We start from the raw sequence: 17,885 nt of genomic DNA on the forward strand, positions 1-17,885 counted from the left end.
GAAAAAGAAAGAAAGGAAAGAGCATTCATAAAGCTGCATACAATTTCAGGGGTTCACAATCCCCCTGAACTCCCATTTAGGAACCCCTGCTATAAGCAAGTAGCACTGAAAGGGTGTGAGTGAAGAAAGGCAGCACGTTTCAGACCATGTTTAGAAGCCTTCACTTTCCTGAGAGGCTAACAGCTGTTGGCAGTGAGGTTAATTGAGAAACTATTGCAATATAATGCAAGCCACAGCTCATACCGCCCTAGGCTAAGGTAGCAGCTTTAGGCACTCATTAATTAAGTAAACTAATATTTATCGAGAGCTCACTCTGAGACAGGCCTGGTTCTATTAATGAAGAAAAAAAGATCACTGCTGTCAAGGAGCTCCAAGCTGGGCAGGATCAGAAAGGTAAGCAGCCACAGACGTCGAGGGAATCAGAGCAGTAGCAGATTGTCTTAACCAGAACTTGCCACTGCCCATTCCCTACAGAATTAAGTCAAAGTCTTTAATATCTTGTTCAAGGCATTTCACAAAATAGCCACATCTCACTTTTCTGCTGTCATTTCCACTTAGGCCTGCATGACAGCTTCTTTCAACACGCACCTGCACCCTGCAGGGTGGCCACACGGGACTCTTGACTATCTTCTGACACTGCTTTGCCTTTTCCTGCCTCTGTTCTGTCAGTATTTTCCTCCCACCAGCTGTGCCTGGTCAAATGCCTACCCATTACCCATGCTTCAAGGCCCATTTGAGGTGTTGCCTTCCTTGAAGCTTTGTGGAGTCTCCCCATTCATTCTGCCCTGATTTACTGTGTGTGCCTCACTCTCCCCCAGTACTCAGTAAGCTGGAGAGGGCAGGGTGTCATCCTTTGATCTCATCCTGGGAAGTGCCCAGTTCCTGTGCTGACAGGTGCTCAATATATACACTGAACCGAAAGGCAGGGGCTTGGTGAGAGAACAGGGCCAAGGGAGCTTTGGAAGCCATCATCCAAGCCTTGGTGGTTGGCATCAGAAAAGGTAAACTTCCTATTCACCTCTTCCTGGAAGAATTCACCCTGTAGGGAGGGAGGGAGGCCATCCCCGGCACACACCATGCGCTCAGTAAATACGGGTTTAAAAATATAGGACATTCAGATCCAGGTAACTTAGATCACCCTGTTTATAATGATGGCGGTTCCCACAGGCTGAGGATAAATTCTACTCTCACAATTACCAGTTTTGGATGCAGACTTCCACATTTCTATTGGATTATTATTGTTGCTGTTTAATTATTAAAAAAAGAGCTTACTTGCAAAAGCCAAATGGTTATAAAGCCTAATCATCCTTGGAAGTATTATAGGGTCACTCGAATAGCTCTTGCTTTTAATTCTTTAACAACTGTGGGTCGAACCTCATTGTGCCATTACCTCACCTTTGTTTGCATTATCAAAATACGCAAGACGTTGCCAAGGACGACTGAATTCTTTGGCTCGACCGCAGCTGTAACAGGATGGGTGCACATTTCCCTCTTTGGGGTACGAGGGGATGTGGGTGCCTTCCCAGGCCAACCGTGCAAAAGGAAGAAGTCTTGCCTGACTGAGGGGGGCTAGGCAGAAATCAAGGTCCTAAAATGAACACTCACCAGGGCAGTGCCAAGTCCCAGCAAGGGCCGCGTCTCCTCAACTTTACTGAAGAAGCGGCGGGCCGCAGGCCCCCCTCATCCGTTAGTCTGGGTGACGCTCTGCCCTCTGGCCTGACGCTCACCACCCGCCTCCTCGCGGGGCCGCCCTTCGCAGGTGCGCAGAGCTCCTTACGCATCGTCTTCCCGCCTTGTATCCGCACCGCCCCCCCCACGCCCTGGGGCCGAGGACGTGCTGATCCGATTGGCCGAGGGCGGCGGGGGCGGGTCCGGAGCACCGGGGGAAGCCAGGGGCCAAAGGCGCTGGCGGGGCTGACTGCGCGCAGCGGGAGTGCTGGGTGCTGAGTGCCTCCGAGGACTCGACTGACCCGCCCGAGCCGGCTCAGGATGAGGACGCGCTGGGCCACCCCTCTCCGTGCGGCGGAGCTGCTCGTGCTGCTCCTCCCGTGCTTCGGTCTGGTGGAGCCCTCTGACCGCTCAGGTAACCGCGGGCGCGTCCGCTCGCCGGCCGGCTAGGGACCTCGACGTTGCCAGGCCGGCTGACTTTCCTCAGTTCGGGTTAGGGCTGCGCTCCGGAGTCACGTCACCTCTGCTTTGCTAGGGGCTGGAGCCGGACAAGTGAGCCGAAGGGAGGTCCAGGGAGAAGCAGCTCCATTACCCCCCGGGGTCCCGGAGGAGGGCTGGGTGGGGCGTGGGAGCGCCGGGCTTTTCTCGTGCTGAGGGCGAGGAGTCCACCGTAGCGGAGGCACCCAGAGTCTTTTCAGAACGAGGCTCCCGCTCCTTCCTCGTCCTCTCTCCTCTAAAATCTTGCTTCCCTAGAGTATAGGGCTCCTTAACACCCCCCCCCCCAAGCCCCATCCCGCCCATCTCGCCCCTCCTTCGTCCCTTGGTCACCTTGGCCACTCAATGTCAAGAGGAGCTTTCCACCCACAGCGCCAGAATGAGTAACGATGCCCTGACTTCACTGCGCTCATGGTGCACATCAAAAAGCCATGTCTCCTCCGGTGACCATGGCCGTGACTCTGTTATGATGCCCTCCCCCAGTGCCTCGAGCAGCGAGCGTTTCTTCTACTTGGCTTATCAGCTCCAGACGACCGCCCCATGCCCTACCCCAGAGGCCGGTGGTCCCGCGGTGGAGCTCAGGTTGCTTGCCCGGAGACCTCCTGCCTGTCGCTTCAGAAGCAGGACCAGGATCGCTGATGCTCTGGGCAGTGCTTGCCGCACCAACCCCTTCGCAGCACCTGGAGTATGCTTTTACTTTCTCTTTTTGCCTTGGCCAAAGGTGCGCTGAGGATTTTGTTTCTTAGTCTGGCCGCTTAATAGGCAATCCGTGAGCCGTCCCTACCTATCACTTCCGTCATCTTGTCTAGATGAGGAAGTAAAAGATGGTCGAGGGAGTTTTTGAAAAGCTTCAGTTTGCTTGTGGCATTTACTTTCTTTGCAGCTAACCTAAGTTACTATCTGAGTTATAGTTTGTTCAGCGTATGAGTGGCATCGTCTTATCTACATTCAGAACTTTTTAGTTGACCCTGTGCTGATTCACATTTCTGTGTTCTTTGATCCTCCATGTTGGAAACTACCTAAAGGCCTTTACTGATGTGAGAAATTCTGTTCTGCCTGCCCCCTAATCCAGAGAGAAAATTTTCACCGCAGCGACTAACTATAGTCAAAACACTCTAGCCTTTCAATCACTATACTCTTGGTTTCCATCTACATTTGCTTTAGTCTTATCTGTTTTGTCTCCCCCATAGAACTCAAGACTTCCTTAATTTTTGCAGTCTCTGCAATCCCTGGCCTTTCTCATTAACCCAAAGCAAAGAGCACCAGCTTAACGCCATTCTTCCTGCACTAGGTCCTCGCAGGTATTTGTTTTCCTGCATCCTTCCCCACCTTGAGCAGCTGCTCTGATCAGCTTACACGCACCATCAGACCAGACTTGTGGCCCTATTAAGGGAAGCGCTGGAATTTTGAAACCCTAGCCACTTGGGTAGCTTGTTGGCAGTATGCCGGCTTCATGATGCTGGTGATGGTGTGCACTCCATCCCATGTACGCAGCTAGGTTTGCGCAGGTGGTCTCCATTGCTCAGACGCTGGAGGAGTACCTCTGTGTCCTTGGGGAAATGCCAATTGCTTAGTTAACTTTTTTTGCCTCCTTGGAGAGCCAGCAGCTTGAAGTAAACTCATTCTTCAGGGACTTCTGAGGTTCTCACCAGCCCACACCACCCAGTCTGAACCCCATGACTTTCTGACTGCTAGTACACTGATGTGGACCCAGGTGTCACTTCAGGACCTGTGTTTTGTTTGTTTGTTTTGGCTTTATTTATTTATTTTTGGCTGAGTTGGGTCTCCCCGCTGCTGCACGCAGGAGGACCTGTTTTTGAACTGGCAAATCCAGACTTCTGAGTCTCTCCTAGTGTACACTCTGTGCACACATGGTAGCAGCTCCACAAAATGCTTAGCAGTGTGGGCTGTGGAAGTTCCCCTGAAACTAAAAAAGCTGCAGTCTTCATCCTTCTTGCCTTCCCAAGCCATCTCTTCTCCATTTGTCTGTGGTTACAAAAAGTTGAGGTCCAACTTCTCTTTGGAATGTGCAGAACTCTTTGGTTTAGGGCTTGTAACAAAGGAGTTACTTCACAATCAGACAATAAGAAATAGTTTTCCTGTGATGGTCTAAAAATTCATTTTCAATTATGATAATGCTATGTAGCCATTTCCTCTCAAACACCAGTAAAATGTTTATATAAAACGAAACATTAAAAAGTGCTGCTAGAGGTGTTGAGGCTTCTTTTCATCAACCTCTGTCTTTTAGACTTGTCCCAATATTGTATTTGTAGGTAAATATTAAAATTCCATTTAGGGCCAGTATAAAGTGAACAAGATGCAATATAGGGCTATCAATAAAGAATCTGTTTTATAAATTGCTCTGCAATCACCTTTTCAAAGTGTAATACATTTCTGATATATGTCATAGACCCTTATTAAACAAATTTTCTAAATAAATTATTTTCACACCTTCTTAGTTCTTCTTCCCACTCTTCAACCTACCCTCCCAATAGGGTCACAAGACTGGGGCAGACTGAACGCTTCTTCTTAAGGGTTAAGAAAGATAGGGGAAAACATCATGAGTACAAGACTCTCCCTACGTTATGTATTATGTACGAATGCTTACACATACATCATGTATGAAGGCTAATAACAAGTTTCCTTAAATCATATCAATAATTAATGTATTTGCTAAGTGATCACTATAGGTGTCAAGCATTGATATTACATACTTGGTTAAAAGACAGATTTAGAATGAGGCAAGTATCTATAATCACAGATGTTTGCGATTAGGTAAGAAGCTTGGCAATTCCTATTCAATGTAGCTACTCCACACCTCTCCTGTAGTCTTTCAGAGGTCCTACAAGCTTGCTAAGTCCATGGGTGTCCTAAAAGTTAAACATACAGTAAATGGGAAAGGTTAAATTTTTTTTCTCTTCTAAAGAGTACTTATAAAGCAGCACTGTCACTTAAGTGCACATGCCCAATACAGATGGAATTCAAATGACCTAAAATTCTACTAGCATGACATAATAAAGTTGTGGACATCTGTTTAAGAACAATATGCAATGAACTTAGCACAGGCCTGTAAAGCCTACAAGGCTAGAAAAACTCAGTTAGTAGAAGCATAGGATGTTAGTACTGGAAGTGACTTAGATTTCTTATATCCACTGCTTTCATCTTACATTTGGAGATTAGAAGACCCTGAGGAGATTAATTGACTTCCCCAAGGTCTCCCAGCTAACCAATAGCAGAGGTAAGTCTTCAGTCTAGGACCCTAACTCCTTATTCCACTGCTCTTTCCACTATTCTAAGAGCTGTAGCTAATCCATTGCATTCTGCAAAGGCAACTTAGAAAATCTAGAAATCCAGATTGCAAAGGTAGGCAAAGCTGGGGTCAAAGGGCACAGAGCAAAGTGCCCAGGAAAGATTATAATGTGCAGAGAGATTATAGGGCAAGAGAGGGGACGGTTCCAGCAGGGGTGGCCACCGCCCACTCTCCTGCAGAAGCAGACTTCTTTTTTTCTGCGGTAATTCCTGATACTTTGGAACACAGGAGAGGTGAGAGGGAATAGGTTGGGAAAGAGGTACATCACAGTCTGATAATCTTCTAAAATAGTACATTTTCCTTTTTTTTGTTAACTATCCTTCCAAGCTGTGCCCATAAAATAGAGAATGGCAGAGTGATGTCAAAGAAGAGTGAGGGATGGAAGCTGCTATCCAAACAGATCTAGCTGCAACCCTAGGCAGTATTTTAAAATACCAATTTGAAAGCAGAAATAAAGTTTTAAAGGATTTTGTTCTTGTTGTTCCTGTTGTTTCTCTTGGTGCTGCTACTGCTTTTTTTTTTTTCTTTTGCGGTATGCGGGCCTCTCACGGTTGTGGCCTCTCCCGTTGCGGAGCACAGGCTCCGGACGCGCAGGCTCAGCGGCCATGGCTCACGGGCCCAGCCGCTCCACGGCACATGGGATCTTCCCGGACCGGGGCACGAAGCCGTGTCCCCTGCATCGGCAGGCGGACTCTCAACCACTGCGCCACCAGGGAAGCCCCTGCTACTGCTATTTAAAACAAACAAAACTTCCGTCCAAAGTTCAAACTGGAATTGGACTTAATTTTATAGTTGTTATTTGCATGGTGAAATTTCCCCTCAAGGCCTTACTTAGTGTGAGAATTTTTAACTCTGCAAGCCTGTGAATTATTAGTAGAAAAGGTGTTTAGTGTTAGTAAAACCACTGAATGTGAGGCTGGTATCAAAATCAAAGTGCCTTTTGAGAACTAAAATCTTACAGCTCCTTCTGCTGAACCCTTTGGTTCATTGACAAAGATTGCTTACGTTTGTCTAAACTGTTTCAACTCACCAACATGAGGTTCTGTGCTATACCTTCAAAAAGTGTTTCTTTGTCGGAATATGTTTCTTTGTAAAAGCACTGACCAAATTGTTCAATTGTGGTTTTCTGTAACAGATGTGAGTGACTCTTGCTCCACAAACTCATAAAATCAAATTAAGTTTTGTTCTGAGGTCCCATTCTACCAGATTAACAGAAATTCAGTTTCTGTCACTACTGAGGTCTTCCCCAGCTCATGCAAAACTGCCAGGGAAGCATTCAGGGAGATCCCTCCCTTTGCCCTCAGCTCACACTGATTACTTCTGAGTTTCCCGTGGTCCAAACCTACTGAGTCTTGAATCCTGTGGCTCAGGTGATTTCTGGAGCTCAGGTTTGACCTTCCCGGGCGATCCAGGTGGTCAGTCCCCACATCCCCTCCCCAGGGGCATCCTGTCACCTTCCTGGAGGTTCAACAATGGAGCTTGTCATAGGTGCCCCTACCGTCAGAACCCAGGCCACCATTTCCTCTCATCCTTTTATCTCACTATTCTGCTTCTACCCTATTTCCTCTCAGACACATTAATGTTATATAACAATTTACCCTGCTGTAGTAGCCAAAGTGTAAGCAAGACAGAATTGCAGTCCTGAATAAGCTCAGGATATCTTTCATTGACTACAGGTCACTTATCTAAAGAAGATGAAAACTAAGGAGTTTCTTCATCTTACTAAATAAGGGGGAGAAATAGTTGAGTGAATGGCAATAACAAATATGCATACTATTCTAAGTGCTTTACATGTATGAGCTCATTGTATCCTCACATCTACCCTATGAAGTACTGTTTTACAAAGGAGGAAGCTGAGGCATAGCAGGTAAATAACATCCTGATCACATGGCCGGTAAGTAGCAGAGGCAAGCTAGAAACCCAGGCAGACTGGCTCCAGAGCCCATGCTCTTACACAACACTGAACTGCCTCTCTGGCTCTCACTGTCCTCCGACCTTGTGTAGAACATTACAGTTTATACAGCTTGGAGGGTCTTAACAGTCCAGGGGTGCTCAGACTCTCCTTAGCAAACAGGGGCCAGGGCATATCAACCACATAATTCAGAATCCTGAAATGTCTTTTCTGCCTGTCTTGTCTCAGGTAATGATTCATTCACCATCGTTAATGAAAACACAGGCAAGTGCATCACGCCACTGAATGACTGGATAGTAGCAAAGGACTGTGATGAAACCAAGGACATGTTGTGGAAGTGGGTGTCCCAGCATCGACTCTTTCATTTGCAATCCCAGAAGTGCCTTGGCCTAGACATTACCAAACCCGTGGATACCTTGAGAATGTTCAGCTGTGACTCCAATGCCATGCTGTGGTGGAAATGTGAGCACCACTCTCTGTACGGAGCTGCCCAGTACAGGTTGACTCTGAAGGGTGGACATGCCATAGCAAGTACCAATTCATCTGACGTCTGGAAAAAAGGAGGCTCAGAGGAAAACCTCTGTGCCCAGCCTTACCATGGTGAGTACTGGAGAGGCACTTTGACTCACTTGCTGCTGTATTTGGTGAAAGTGGCCTTGAACATGTACCACTGACCACAAGGAGAGTCATACACTTGTGAGGGGAGTGAGCTGGTGTTTAGTTCCAGACACCGATGTCAGTGCCATTTGCTTCCTTTAACAGGCAAGGCTAGGAGAGGTTAGGTGCCTTGTCAGAGGTCTTGCAGCCATTCTGTGGCACCCTGGGATTCGAAATCTCTCCGATGCCTGAGCATATGTACTTCCTATGATTACATCCTGAACTCCAGAGAAAAGGAAATGTTAGAGGAACAGGAAGTCCTCTACACAGGATAAAAGTCAAATGATCTAGTAAAGTTGAACCTATTCTAAGTTAAAAAAGAAGAAAGAGAAAGGAAAAAAAAAGGAAATGAATTTTTTCTTGTCTGCAGATTTGGATGTAATGGAAAAACTTTAAGAGTCTTGCGGGCTTTACTTTTATTTTTGGCATGCTATCACACTTTGATGTTTGAATTTATGATTCAACATTTTAACAGTGGACTTTTTCCTCACTTCCTTCCAAAAATAAGTATATGAATACAGATCTTCCTCCACTAACAATGGGGTTATGTCCCTATAAACCCATCATAAGTTGAAAATATCATAAGTCAAAAATGCATTTAATACACTTCTAATGAACATCATAGCCTGGCCTACCTTAAATGTGCTCAGAACACTTACATTAGCCTACAGTTGGGAAAAATCATCTACCACAAAGCTTAGTTTAAAATAAAGGGTTGACTATCTCATGTAGTTTATTGAATACTGTACTGAAAGTGAAAAACAGAATGGTGTGTGTCAGTTGTTTACCTTCATGAGCGTGTGGCTGACTGGGAGCTGTGGCTGCTGCTGCCCAGCATCATGGGAGAGGATTGTACCATGTACTGAGAGCCCAGGGAAAGACCAAATTCAAAGTACGGTTTCCATGGAATGAGTCCCACTTTCACACCATCACAAAGTCGAAAAATCATAAATCAAACCATCGTAAGTCTGAAACTGTCTCTGTTGCCTTTGGGGGAGCTGATCATGAACTTTGTTTTGAGTCTAGAGACTCAGTGATAACAAATTTCTGAGTTTAGAAAGAAAGAGTAGATTCATTTTTTAAACCTCTAAATGTAAATTACCCAAGCAAATCTTTTTTTCATTATGTTGCTCTAACTTACATCAAATGTTGGTGCATATATATATATATATATATTTAATTATCTAAGTCTTAACTATTGTCTGTGCTCTTCTTTGTACATTTACATAGCTTTACAGAGATTTTCCTCTTCTCTTAAGCTAAATTTGGCCTCCCATTCTTCTTGTTGTCTGCATAATTTTTTCTCCTAGGGGAACCTCTTTCTGTTTCCTAGTGAAGATGCAGCAGCTTCTGAGATGTCAGGTTCTGCTGTTACGGGAAATATTAGAGAATCAGAGATGGCATTTTCCTTTTCTTTAGTCCTCATCCCTTAAGTAGTTGAAAAGTCTGCTTCTGCTAGCCACCTTCCTCCTAACCTTAAAGAGCAACTGGGCTTCCCTGGTGGCGCAGTGGTTGAGAGTCCGCCTGCCGATGCAGGGGACACGGATTCGTGCCCCGGTCTGGGAAGATCCCACGTGCCGCAGAGCGGCTGGGCCCGTGAGCCATGGCCGCTGAGCCTGCGCGTCCGGAGCCTGTGCTCCGCAACGGGAGAGGCCACAACAGTGAGAGGCCCGCGTACCGCAAAAAAAAAAAAAAAAAAGAGCAACTGCTTTCTGGATCCCACTTAATGGCAAGCTTAAATTTTGTGCTATAAAAGCCTTTCTGTAACTTGGCAGCTAAGAGAAAACATGGAACCAAACAAATTGCCTTTTGAACTGGATTTGACTTGTTTCCTTGTATTTGTTCAAGGATTAGAAAAGATAATTTTCTTGGCAGGGCTCTTTCTGTCCCCTGCTCCTAATTCTTTTGAGGGACATAGTTGTAATTATAAATTCCTCAGTCCGCAAAATGCCTTTATTTCAACGTAACTGGTTTTCTTTGTAATCCTATGTGTTTTATATTATGCATTTATAATATTCTGCTGAGAAGGGGGCTCGTGTGCTTCACATGGCTGCCAAAGTGATCAGTAGCACAGAAAAGATTAAGAACTCACCTAGGGGACTTCCATGGTGGCACAGTGGTCAAGAATTCGCCTGCCAATGCAGGGGACACGGGTTCGAGCCCTGGTCCAGGAAGATCCCACATGCCGTGGAGCAACTAAGCCTGTGCGCCACAACTACTGAGCCTGTGCTCTAGAGCCCGCAAACCACAACTACTGAGCCCACACACCTAGAGCCAATGAGAACAACAAGAGAAGCCACTGCAATGAGAACCCGTGCACCGCAATGAAGAGTAGCCCCTGCTCGCCACAACTAGAGGAAGCCCGTGCATAGCAACGATGACCCAACACAGACAAAAATAAAATTAATTAATTAATTAAAAAACAAACAAAAGGAACCCACCTAGGATGTTACCCCAGAGAAAGCTAAACAGTGCTCACCAGCAAGAGCCCATAGGCATAGAGTGTTTCTTGACCTTAGCAAATACAGTGTTTGGAACACTAAATTTCCAGATAAGAAAAAAATTTCTAAGAAAAGATGCATGTAGTCCTGACTTATCAACACATACCTCGAGTTTTAACATGCACAGAGGCCAGGGCCAAACGTGCCTCTTCTTCATTCCTCTCCAGGTGACTTGTACCATCGAAGTTGCATATGTCAGAAATCTACAAGTCACTCTAGAGTTGCCCTGCTTTCTTCTCCCACCATTCAAATTCAATCAAATATTAAGTCCTGGCAATTCTACTCTTTTAAATTTATGCAGTCCCTTCCTGTTCTTGGGTTGTAGACTGCTGTCTTAAGTTAGGGACTTCCCCTAGGACTGCTCTCTCTCAGACTCCTCATGTTGGTCCCTGCGCCCTCCTTCCTGTCTAATTGTACAGAATAAGAAAGATAAGATACCTGAGTTCAACAAAATGAAGTTCAAGGTAACCCAGCTTGTTACAGCAAAGCTAAGGCTCAAAACCAGCATTGTGTTCCCCAAATTTAGCTTCTTTTTTTTGGGCCTCTCACTGTTGTGGCCTCTCCCATTGCGGAGCACAGGCTCCGGACGCGCAGGCTCAGCGGCCATGGCTCATGGGCCCAGCCGCTCCGTGGCACGTGGGATCTTCCCGGACTGGGGCATGAAGCCGTGTCCCCTGCATCAGCAGGCGGACTCTCAACCACTGCGCCACCAGGGAAGGCCAAATTTAGCTTCTTTATTTCTCCCTTGGCTTTTGCTGTATAATTTCTTTTTTTATTACCTCTGATATAAGAACATTTATGTGTCGTTGTGTCCTGGGTTACCTCTCTCCCCAACCCCCATCCTGTGTGAGCCATGTTTCTCTCAGAGAAAAATTTTAGCTGTATAAATTTTATGAATAAATTGCTCTTGACTAGCATCCAGGTATGCATTTATATCATTAAGATATCTTGACCTCACTAGCAGTCTTCAAGTTTTGAATGTTTGGTGAATCATGCCGAGGAAGTAGACAGTGGAGGGGTGGCTGTAGAAGTGTCTAAATTCTGAGCAACTCAGAAGCCTGCCGAGCTCTCTAAACATTGAAACTGTTTTGTCTTGTGTTACCAAAGAGATTAATGTTAGTTTTCAGGACTTCCCTGGCAGTCCAGTGGTTAAGACTCTGTGCTCCCAATGCAGGGGGCACGGGTTCGATCCCTGGTCGGGGAACTAGATCCCGCATGCAGTGCCATGCGGCCAGAAAAAAAATGTTTTCCGTGTAAGCATCTCATCTCACAAATTTGTGCCTATCGTAGAATAAGCTGCTGTCTTAAGGCTGCCATCACCATAAATTCATACATTCAGAGAAGGTTCTTCTCAAGAAAGCCTGTGTCTCTGGGGAGACGCTTGGGACTTAAGAGGTCCAGTAGCATCGAACAATGTGCAAGAATAAAACTAACACAGTATTGTGAAGCAGTTATACCCCAATAAAGATCTATTTAAAAAAAGAACCCTTAGTGAGCAGTTAGCATAATTTAGCTGCTGCTCTTGTGGTGGTTGTTCCATGTTATCATTCTTTAAAGCATATTGTGAACAGGAGAGCGTTTTAATTGAAGCCCAGCTTTGAGCTATGACACTACCTTGGAACCTGAGAAAGCAGCCATTGGTGTCACAAGTTGTCCTTATATGTCAAGGACTCTAATCAGAGAGTCAGTTCTCATCCCTGGCACAGCTGAATGACTGAATGTTTCACTTAACTTTGCAAAAATGGGGATTTCACAAACAAGTGTAATACTTGCCCTACTGATCTTGTGGGCTTATGGGAAAGAACAAGTGAAAGTACTTTGTATTACAGAAACACAAGGTTTTACAAAAAAACCCTGATGGTTCTACAAATGATAGTCATTGTGCTCAGGGACTCTCCTTTTAAGTGCTGTAATTTGGGAAGAGAAATTGGTCATGAGCTATTGGGAGTTTTGGTATGGTTAAAAATAAAACATGCTAATAAGCAGAATCCTTATAAAATATAAGGTCAAATTACTCTTTAACAGAAGTACACTGTTCAAAACCATTTATATGTCAGAGGAAAACCCAATGTTCCTTAAAAGATTGTTTGCAAGTAAAAGCATCTAGATTACTCTTCCTTTTGCTGTACTGCTCCTTAATACATTCTAAACTGTCAAATTAAGTCTCACACTTAAGTTAAATGAACATTTGAGAATAATAAAGGATATGGAATCAAATTCTACCTTAAGCACACTTTCAAGCAAATCTATGAGACATTTTGAGGGACCCTAATAGCCTGGTAAATGATGCTAAGATCTGATTACTATGCTTTACCTAATAGTCATTATTTGATCTGGTAACAACCACGGTTTTAAACAAATTAAGGCTATGGAAAAAAGTGAGCGAGATAGTCACAGGGTTAGCTGTTCTATAAGACACCTCTCCAAAAGAACTGTTATCAACATAAGTATTTAGCACTTCCTCCAGCATTTCCAGACATATTTGAGGTTAGAATAATTTTTCAGTTCCTCTCTGTGTACCAGAGGAAATTGTTAAAAGGAAAAGCTAGTTCTGCTACCTTGCTGGTCACCAGCTGGTTCCATGACTGCCTAGCTGAAGCTGGTTCTTCTTTCAGAACCTGAATTACCATGTCCTGCCCTCTCCAAGAGACTGCTGAGAGACTCAGCAGCCCTTCGTCCTCCTTCCTCAAAACGCACAGCCTCAGTTCTACCACCAGACTGTAAACAACAGGGCTATTTGTGCATCTCTCTAACTGCACAGTTAGTTTCAAAGTCCACAACCAGCCTCAGTGATTCCAAGGTATTTTTCTAGCCTCACTCTTACTAAAGAAAATAGAGTGTAAGTTTAATCTCAAGCGGGGCACCCCTTCTGGTGAAGTACTCTGCTACCCACAGTAGTCCGTTGATCCTTACTGGGTAAAGCTGGAATCTTTTAGCTCTTCATCGCATCACAGTTAATGAAGCTTTGCATGGATCATCTCATAGAATCTCATGAATAACCCTATGAGCCCCATATCATTATTCCTAATTTGCAAATGCAGAAACTGAGACTGATAGAGGTTGGAAAGCTTGCCCACAGACGCACAGATGATCAGTGGGGGAGCCGGCATCCATGCTCTGAATCTCCACACTGTGCAGCCCACCCAGATACTATATTCTCATACATGTGAAAACATAATCTTTGTTTCACAACAGTTTTAGAAATTAGTTAACTAAAGCTGGTTATCCAGTTTTTAACTCTTCTTTCCTCTACTTTCTCCCCAACCCACAGAGATCTATACTAGAGATGGGAACTCCTATGGGAGACCTTGTGAATTTCCATTCTTAGTTAATGGGACCTGGCACCATGAGTGCATTCATGATGGAGATCGCAGTGGGCCATGGTGTGCAACCACCTTAAATTATGAATATGATCAAAAGTGGGGCATCTGCTTACAACCAGGTATGTATGGGCTGGTAAACTTCATATGTGGAAGGGAAAGGATACCATTCCTATGAGGCAAAAGGGAGAAGGAAGGGTCCGTCGTGACTCAAAAATGACGAAAACAAATATCCTAGAGAAGGGGTATATATTTGAGGAAAGAGAGAGAAGTCATGTGTAGCTAAGAACTTACTTTCAGAAGTAGGCCAGGAAGAAAACCAAGACAGAATGTTGTGATGGAAGACAAAGGATGAGGAAGTGTTCTATACCCCCAGATACCTTAGGAAGGGGAAATGGACCAGGCAGGAGCAGTCAGGAAATTGCTGTTGGCCTTTAATAGAGCAGTTTCCAAAAAACTAGTGTTCAAAGAAGATGGGTGATAGTGGACTGAGGAAGCTTCTTTTCAGATGATGGAGACCTAAGTATGTTTATGGCCTGAGTAAAGAGCAGCGAACAAGAGACAGATATCCCTATCCCTCTCAAAATTGGTGACGTTGTTCCTTCTGCTGTACCTGTACGTTGGTCAAAGCATTTTTTCTAGTTGCTTCTTACTTGAAGCAAACTCTTCAGGGTGTGCTAAAATATTCATTGTTCTTTAGAAAGAGAGACCAAAGCAGTAGCTGCGTCACTATCCGGTATATAACCGAGACATATTTTCTCGATAATCTGGTGAGAATTACAGGGGATCATGGTACCTGACATGTGATGGGTGCCTAAGAAATATTTTTTAATGGGCAATAAGTTAAAAGAATCTACAGTAAATAGAAAGGAAAAAGCTCCAGGCCTAAGTAGTAATAGTTATTACTTAAAGTAGTAATAGTTATTACCTGGCACCGCCGAGTGTCAGGTACTATTCTAAGCATTCAGCCTTTCTTAACTCATTTAATCCTCACACAGTTCTATAAAGTAGGTACCATTATTTAGCACCATTTTACAGATGAGCAACGTGAGGCACGGGGGAGTTAATTCATTTGCCTAAGGTCACATAGCTAATAAATTTCAGAGCTAGGATTCAAACCCAGGATATCTGGCTCTGAAGTCCTTGCCTCAAATAATTGTACTATCATGCCTTATTCAGTAGTCAATCTGGTGGTATTAGTAATACCACCACCAGAGCTCAGTTCTCCTTAAGGGAAGCTGAGCTTCAAAGTGCAGAGTCCTAAGCAACTTGAAGAAATTATATTGAGCCAGTGGTTCTCAAACTTCAGGTTGCAACAGAATCACTTGGAGAGTTTGTTAAAATACAGATTTCTGGGGCCTTGGTTGATGAAATAGCCTGTCTGGGTCAGACCATATTTGTGTGGAGCCAGGTGGAGATCCCAGGATTCCTGACCCTTATTCCCCTGTGTATTTATCCCATTCTACCTTGCTGCCTTGACTGACATGTGTCTTGGTGCCTTTAGCCTACTTTGGATGGAAGGGGGGATTGTCAGTGCATTCATGTGACTCCCTTTCTACAGAAGAAGCAAGATTGTGAGTTTCTCAAACCTGAGAACTGCCAAACCACGGAGACTGTATTTTATAGCAAACACACTGCCCTCCTGCTGAAAGTTTCCAGATTTACAAGTGTTGGCCTTAGTGGTAACAAAGAACCTTTAGGCAATGCACTTGCAAATCCACCTATTTTGTTTTTACCAAATATCAGAACAACGTCTGTTGTTATTTAGGACATTCAGAAGTGGCTGAAGAAGCAGTGTATGCCATTCAGAAGATCAACACCACCAGACTTAGACAACAGTACTCTGGTTATAGCTTTGCCACAAACACCCCTATATCTTTGTTCCTATCTGTGAAATGAAGACATGACACAAAATGATCTCTAAGGGGCCTTCCAGCTTGAGAGTCCATAAGTTTGACTGGTTATGGGAGACCCTTTGGAAAAACCCCAAGTGAAACCTGGGATACGCTTGACATAAGTTATGTTGGTTTTTTCTTCTTGTTGGGAGCACATAGGAGGCTGTGAGTATATTTTTGAACTAGTTGTATCAAGACCTACAAATCTTGTCCCAGAAAGAGCTTGAAGGTTCTTCATCTGAAATTATACATGCTTTTTAGATATTTGTGAAAGAAAATGATGTTCACATGCGTATCTGTATGTTTATAAACACATATATGCACATATATATGTACATATAGATATACAATGCATGTATAATGTTAGTTATATAATATTTGTCATATATTAAATCATCTATTAAAATATTAAGGAGAAAATGGACTGAGTTTCCCAAATAAGCTATCACTAGGCTTTAAATCTTGGGTACTTAAGCAGCATGTCTAAACACACACACATGCATATCCAGTGGTTTCACTGCAGGCCATGAGCAAACCCCTCTGCAGTCTGCCACCATCTTTAAGTGAGCTCAGGGGTTGAGCACAGTTGAAGACTCCTACTTTGAGGCAGAGGGTAGGCATGGGCTAAAACATGGCATTGTAATTGATGGGGGTAAAGGGAGGGTAGAAGATAGGAGAGTGGAAGCTTTAGCCAGCCTAAGTCATTTCCTGTCCTATGACTTCAGTTTTTTTGTGTAACCAAAGAATCAAAACGTTGTCCAGTAGAACAATAACAGCCTCCATTTTAGCATATCCTAAGAGTATGCAAATTGAATGGCAGTATTTGTAAGCATTCTAAGTAATAGACAACATTGTGCCCTTACTTTATGATCACTAACATATCTTTTTATCAAAGAAAATGGCTGTGAAGATAATTGGGAAAAGAAAGAGGAGATGGGAAGTTGCTACCAGTTTAACACTCAGGCAACTCTTTCTTGGAAAGAAGCTTATGTTTCATGTCAGAATCAAGGAGCTGACTTACTGAGCATCAACAGTGCTGCTGAGTTAACTTATCTTACAGGTAGGTTTAAGTTGCGTGTGGTAGAGCAAATTGCTGCGATTGTAAAGGTGCTGTCTGCCTTCTGTTTTCGTATCTAGGTATGTTGTTTTCTGCATATATTTATCTTTTCTTGGGATTTAAACTTCAACACCAAAGCCCACAAGTAAAAAATACTGAATATAATCCTATTCTGTCTATTGAAAATGCATCTCATGATAGAGACCAAGAGAGGTTAATATTCAGAAAACGAGGTGAGGTAGCAAGATTAAACTGCTACCTGAAGCCTAGGTGAAAGGATTTGAAGAAAGGTAAGCATTAAACTCTTTGAACATTGAATGGTAGAGAACTTGAGGAAGGTGGAGAAGGTGGCTGAGTCAGAGTAGATCACCTCAGTAAAAAATCTTCACACTTGAATAAATGAGTTCAGTTCCACATCCGTAGATTCAACCAATCATAGATTGTATAGTTCTGTAGTATGTATTTAGTGAAAAAATCTGCATATAAGTGGACCTGCATAGTTCCAACCCATATTGTTCAGGGGTCAACTATAATTTAATCATCATTACAACACCATAAGACAAGTATTTTTATCCCCACTTACAGATTAGGAATTGATGTTTAGAAATAATATACCCAACATCTCAGAGCTATGAAGTACCAGAATTGGGATTTGAATATCAACATGTATAACTCCAGAGCCCTTGCTTTTTTACTATAGTACTTACTCCTCTTACATATCTTTTTTTTCTTTGTTTTCATCATTAAAAGTCTACTGGACTTTCACATTCCCACCAACAGTGTAAGAGGGTTCCCATTTCTCCGCATCCTCTCCAGCATTTTTTATTTCTTGCCCTTTTGACAACAGCCATTCGAACAGGCATGAGGTGATGTCTCATTGTGGTTTTGATTTGAGTTTCCCTAATAACTAGCCATGTCGAACATCTTTTCATATGTATGTTGGCCATCTGTATGTCGTCTTTGGAAAAATGTCAGTTCAGATCGTCTGCCCATTTTTCAATTGGGTTGTTTGTTTTTTGCTGTTGAAATGTATGAGTTCTTTGTATATTTTTAATATTAACTGTTATAGG

The 17,885-nt window shown here is 43.8% G+C and overlaps 1 protein-coding gene and 1 long non-coding RNA gene across 3 annotated transcripts in view; one reads left to right on the forward strand and one right to left on the reverse strand.

The window, feature by feature from the left end:
• LOC109547925 (uncharacterized) overlaps positions 1–1,756 on the reverse strand; it is a 147,398-nt gene extending 145,642 nt beyond the window's left edge. Inside the window, exon 1 of the long non-coding RNA XR_004527424.2 lies at positions 1,606–1,756. This is a non-coding gene — a long non-coding RNA (uncharacterized lncRNA). The remainder of the gene's footprint in view (positions 1–1,605) is intronic.
• A 171-nt stretch (positions 1,757–1,927) lies between these two features.
• Positions 1,928–17,885, forward strand: part of LOC101316502 (lymphocyte antigen 75) — a 131,487-nt gene continuing 115,529 nt past the window's right edge. For both annotated transcript variants that reach the window (XM_019922515.3, XM_019922513.3), the window contains exons 1-4: positions 1,928–2,083; positions 7,614–7,985; positions 13,815–13,985; positions 16,654–16,818. In XM_019922515.3, the coding sequence (XP_019778074.2) occupies positions 1,990–2,083; positions 7,614–7,985; positions 13,815–13,985; positions 16,654–16,818 (802 nt within the window). In that variant the 5' untranslated portion in view covers positions 1,928–1,989. The remainder of the gene's footprint in view (positions 2,084–7,613; positions 7,986–13,814; positions 13,986–16,653; positions 16,819–17,885) is intronic.

The sequence above is a fragment of the Tursiops truncatus genome, chromosome 7 (assembly GCF_011762595.2).
Source record: "Tursiops truncatus isolate mTurTru1 chromosome 7, mTurTru1.mat.Y, whole genome shotgun sequence".
NCBI classification, from domain to species: domain Eukaryota; kingdom Metazoa; phylum Chordata; class Mammalia; order Artiodactyla; family Delphinidae; genus Tursiops; species Tursiops truncatus.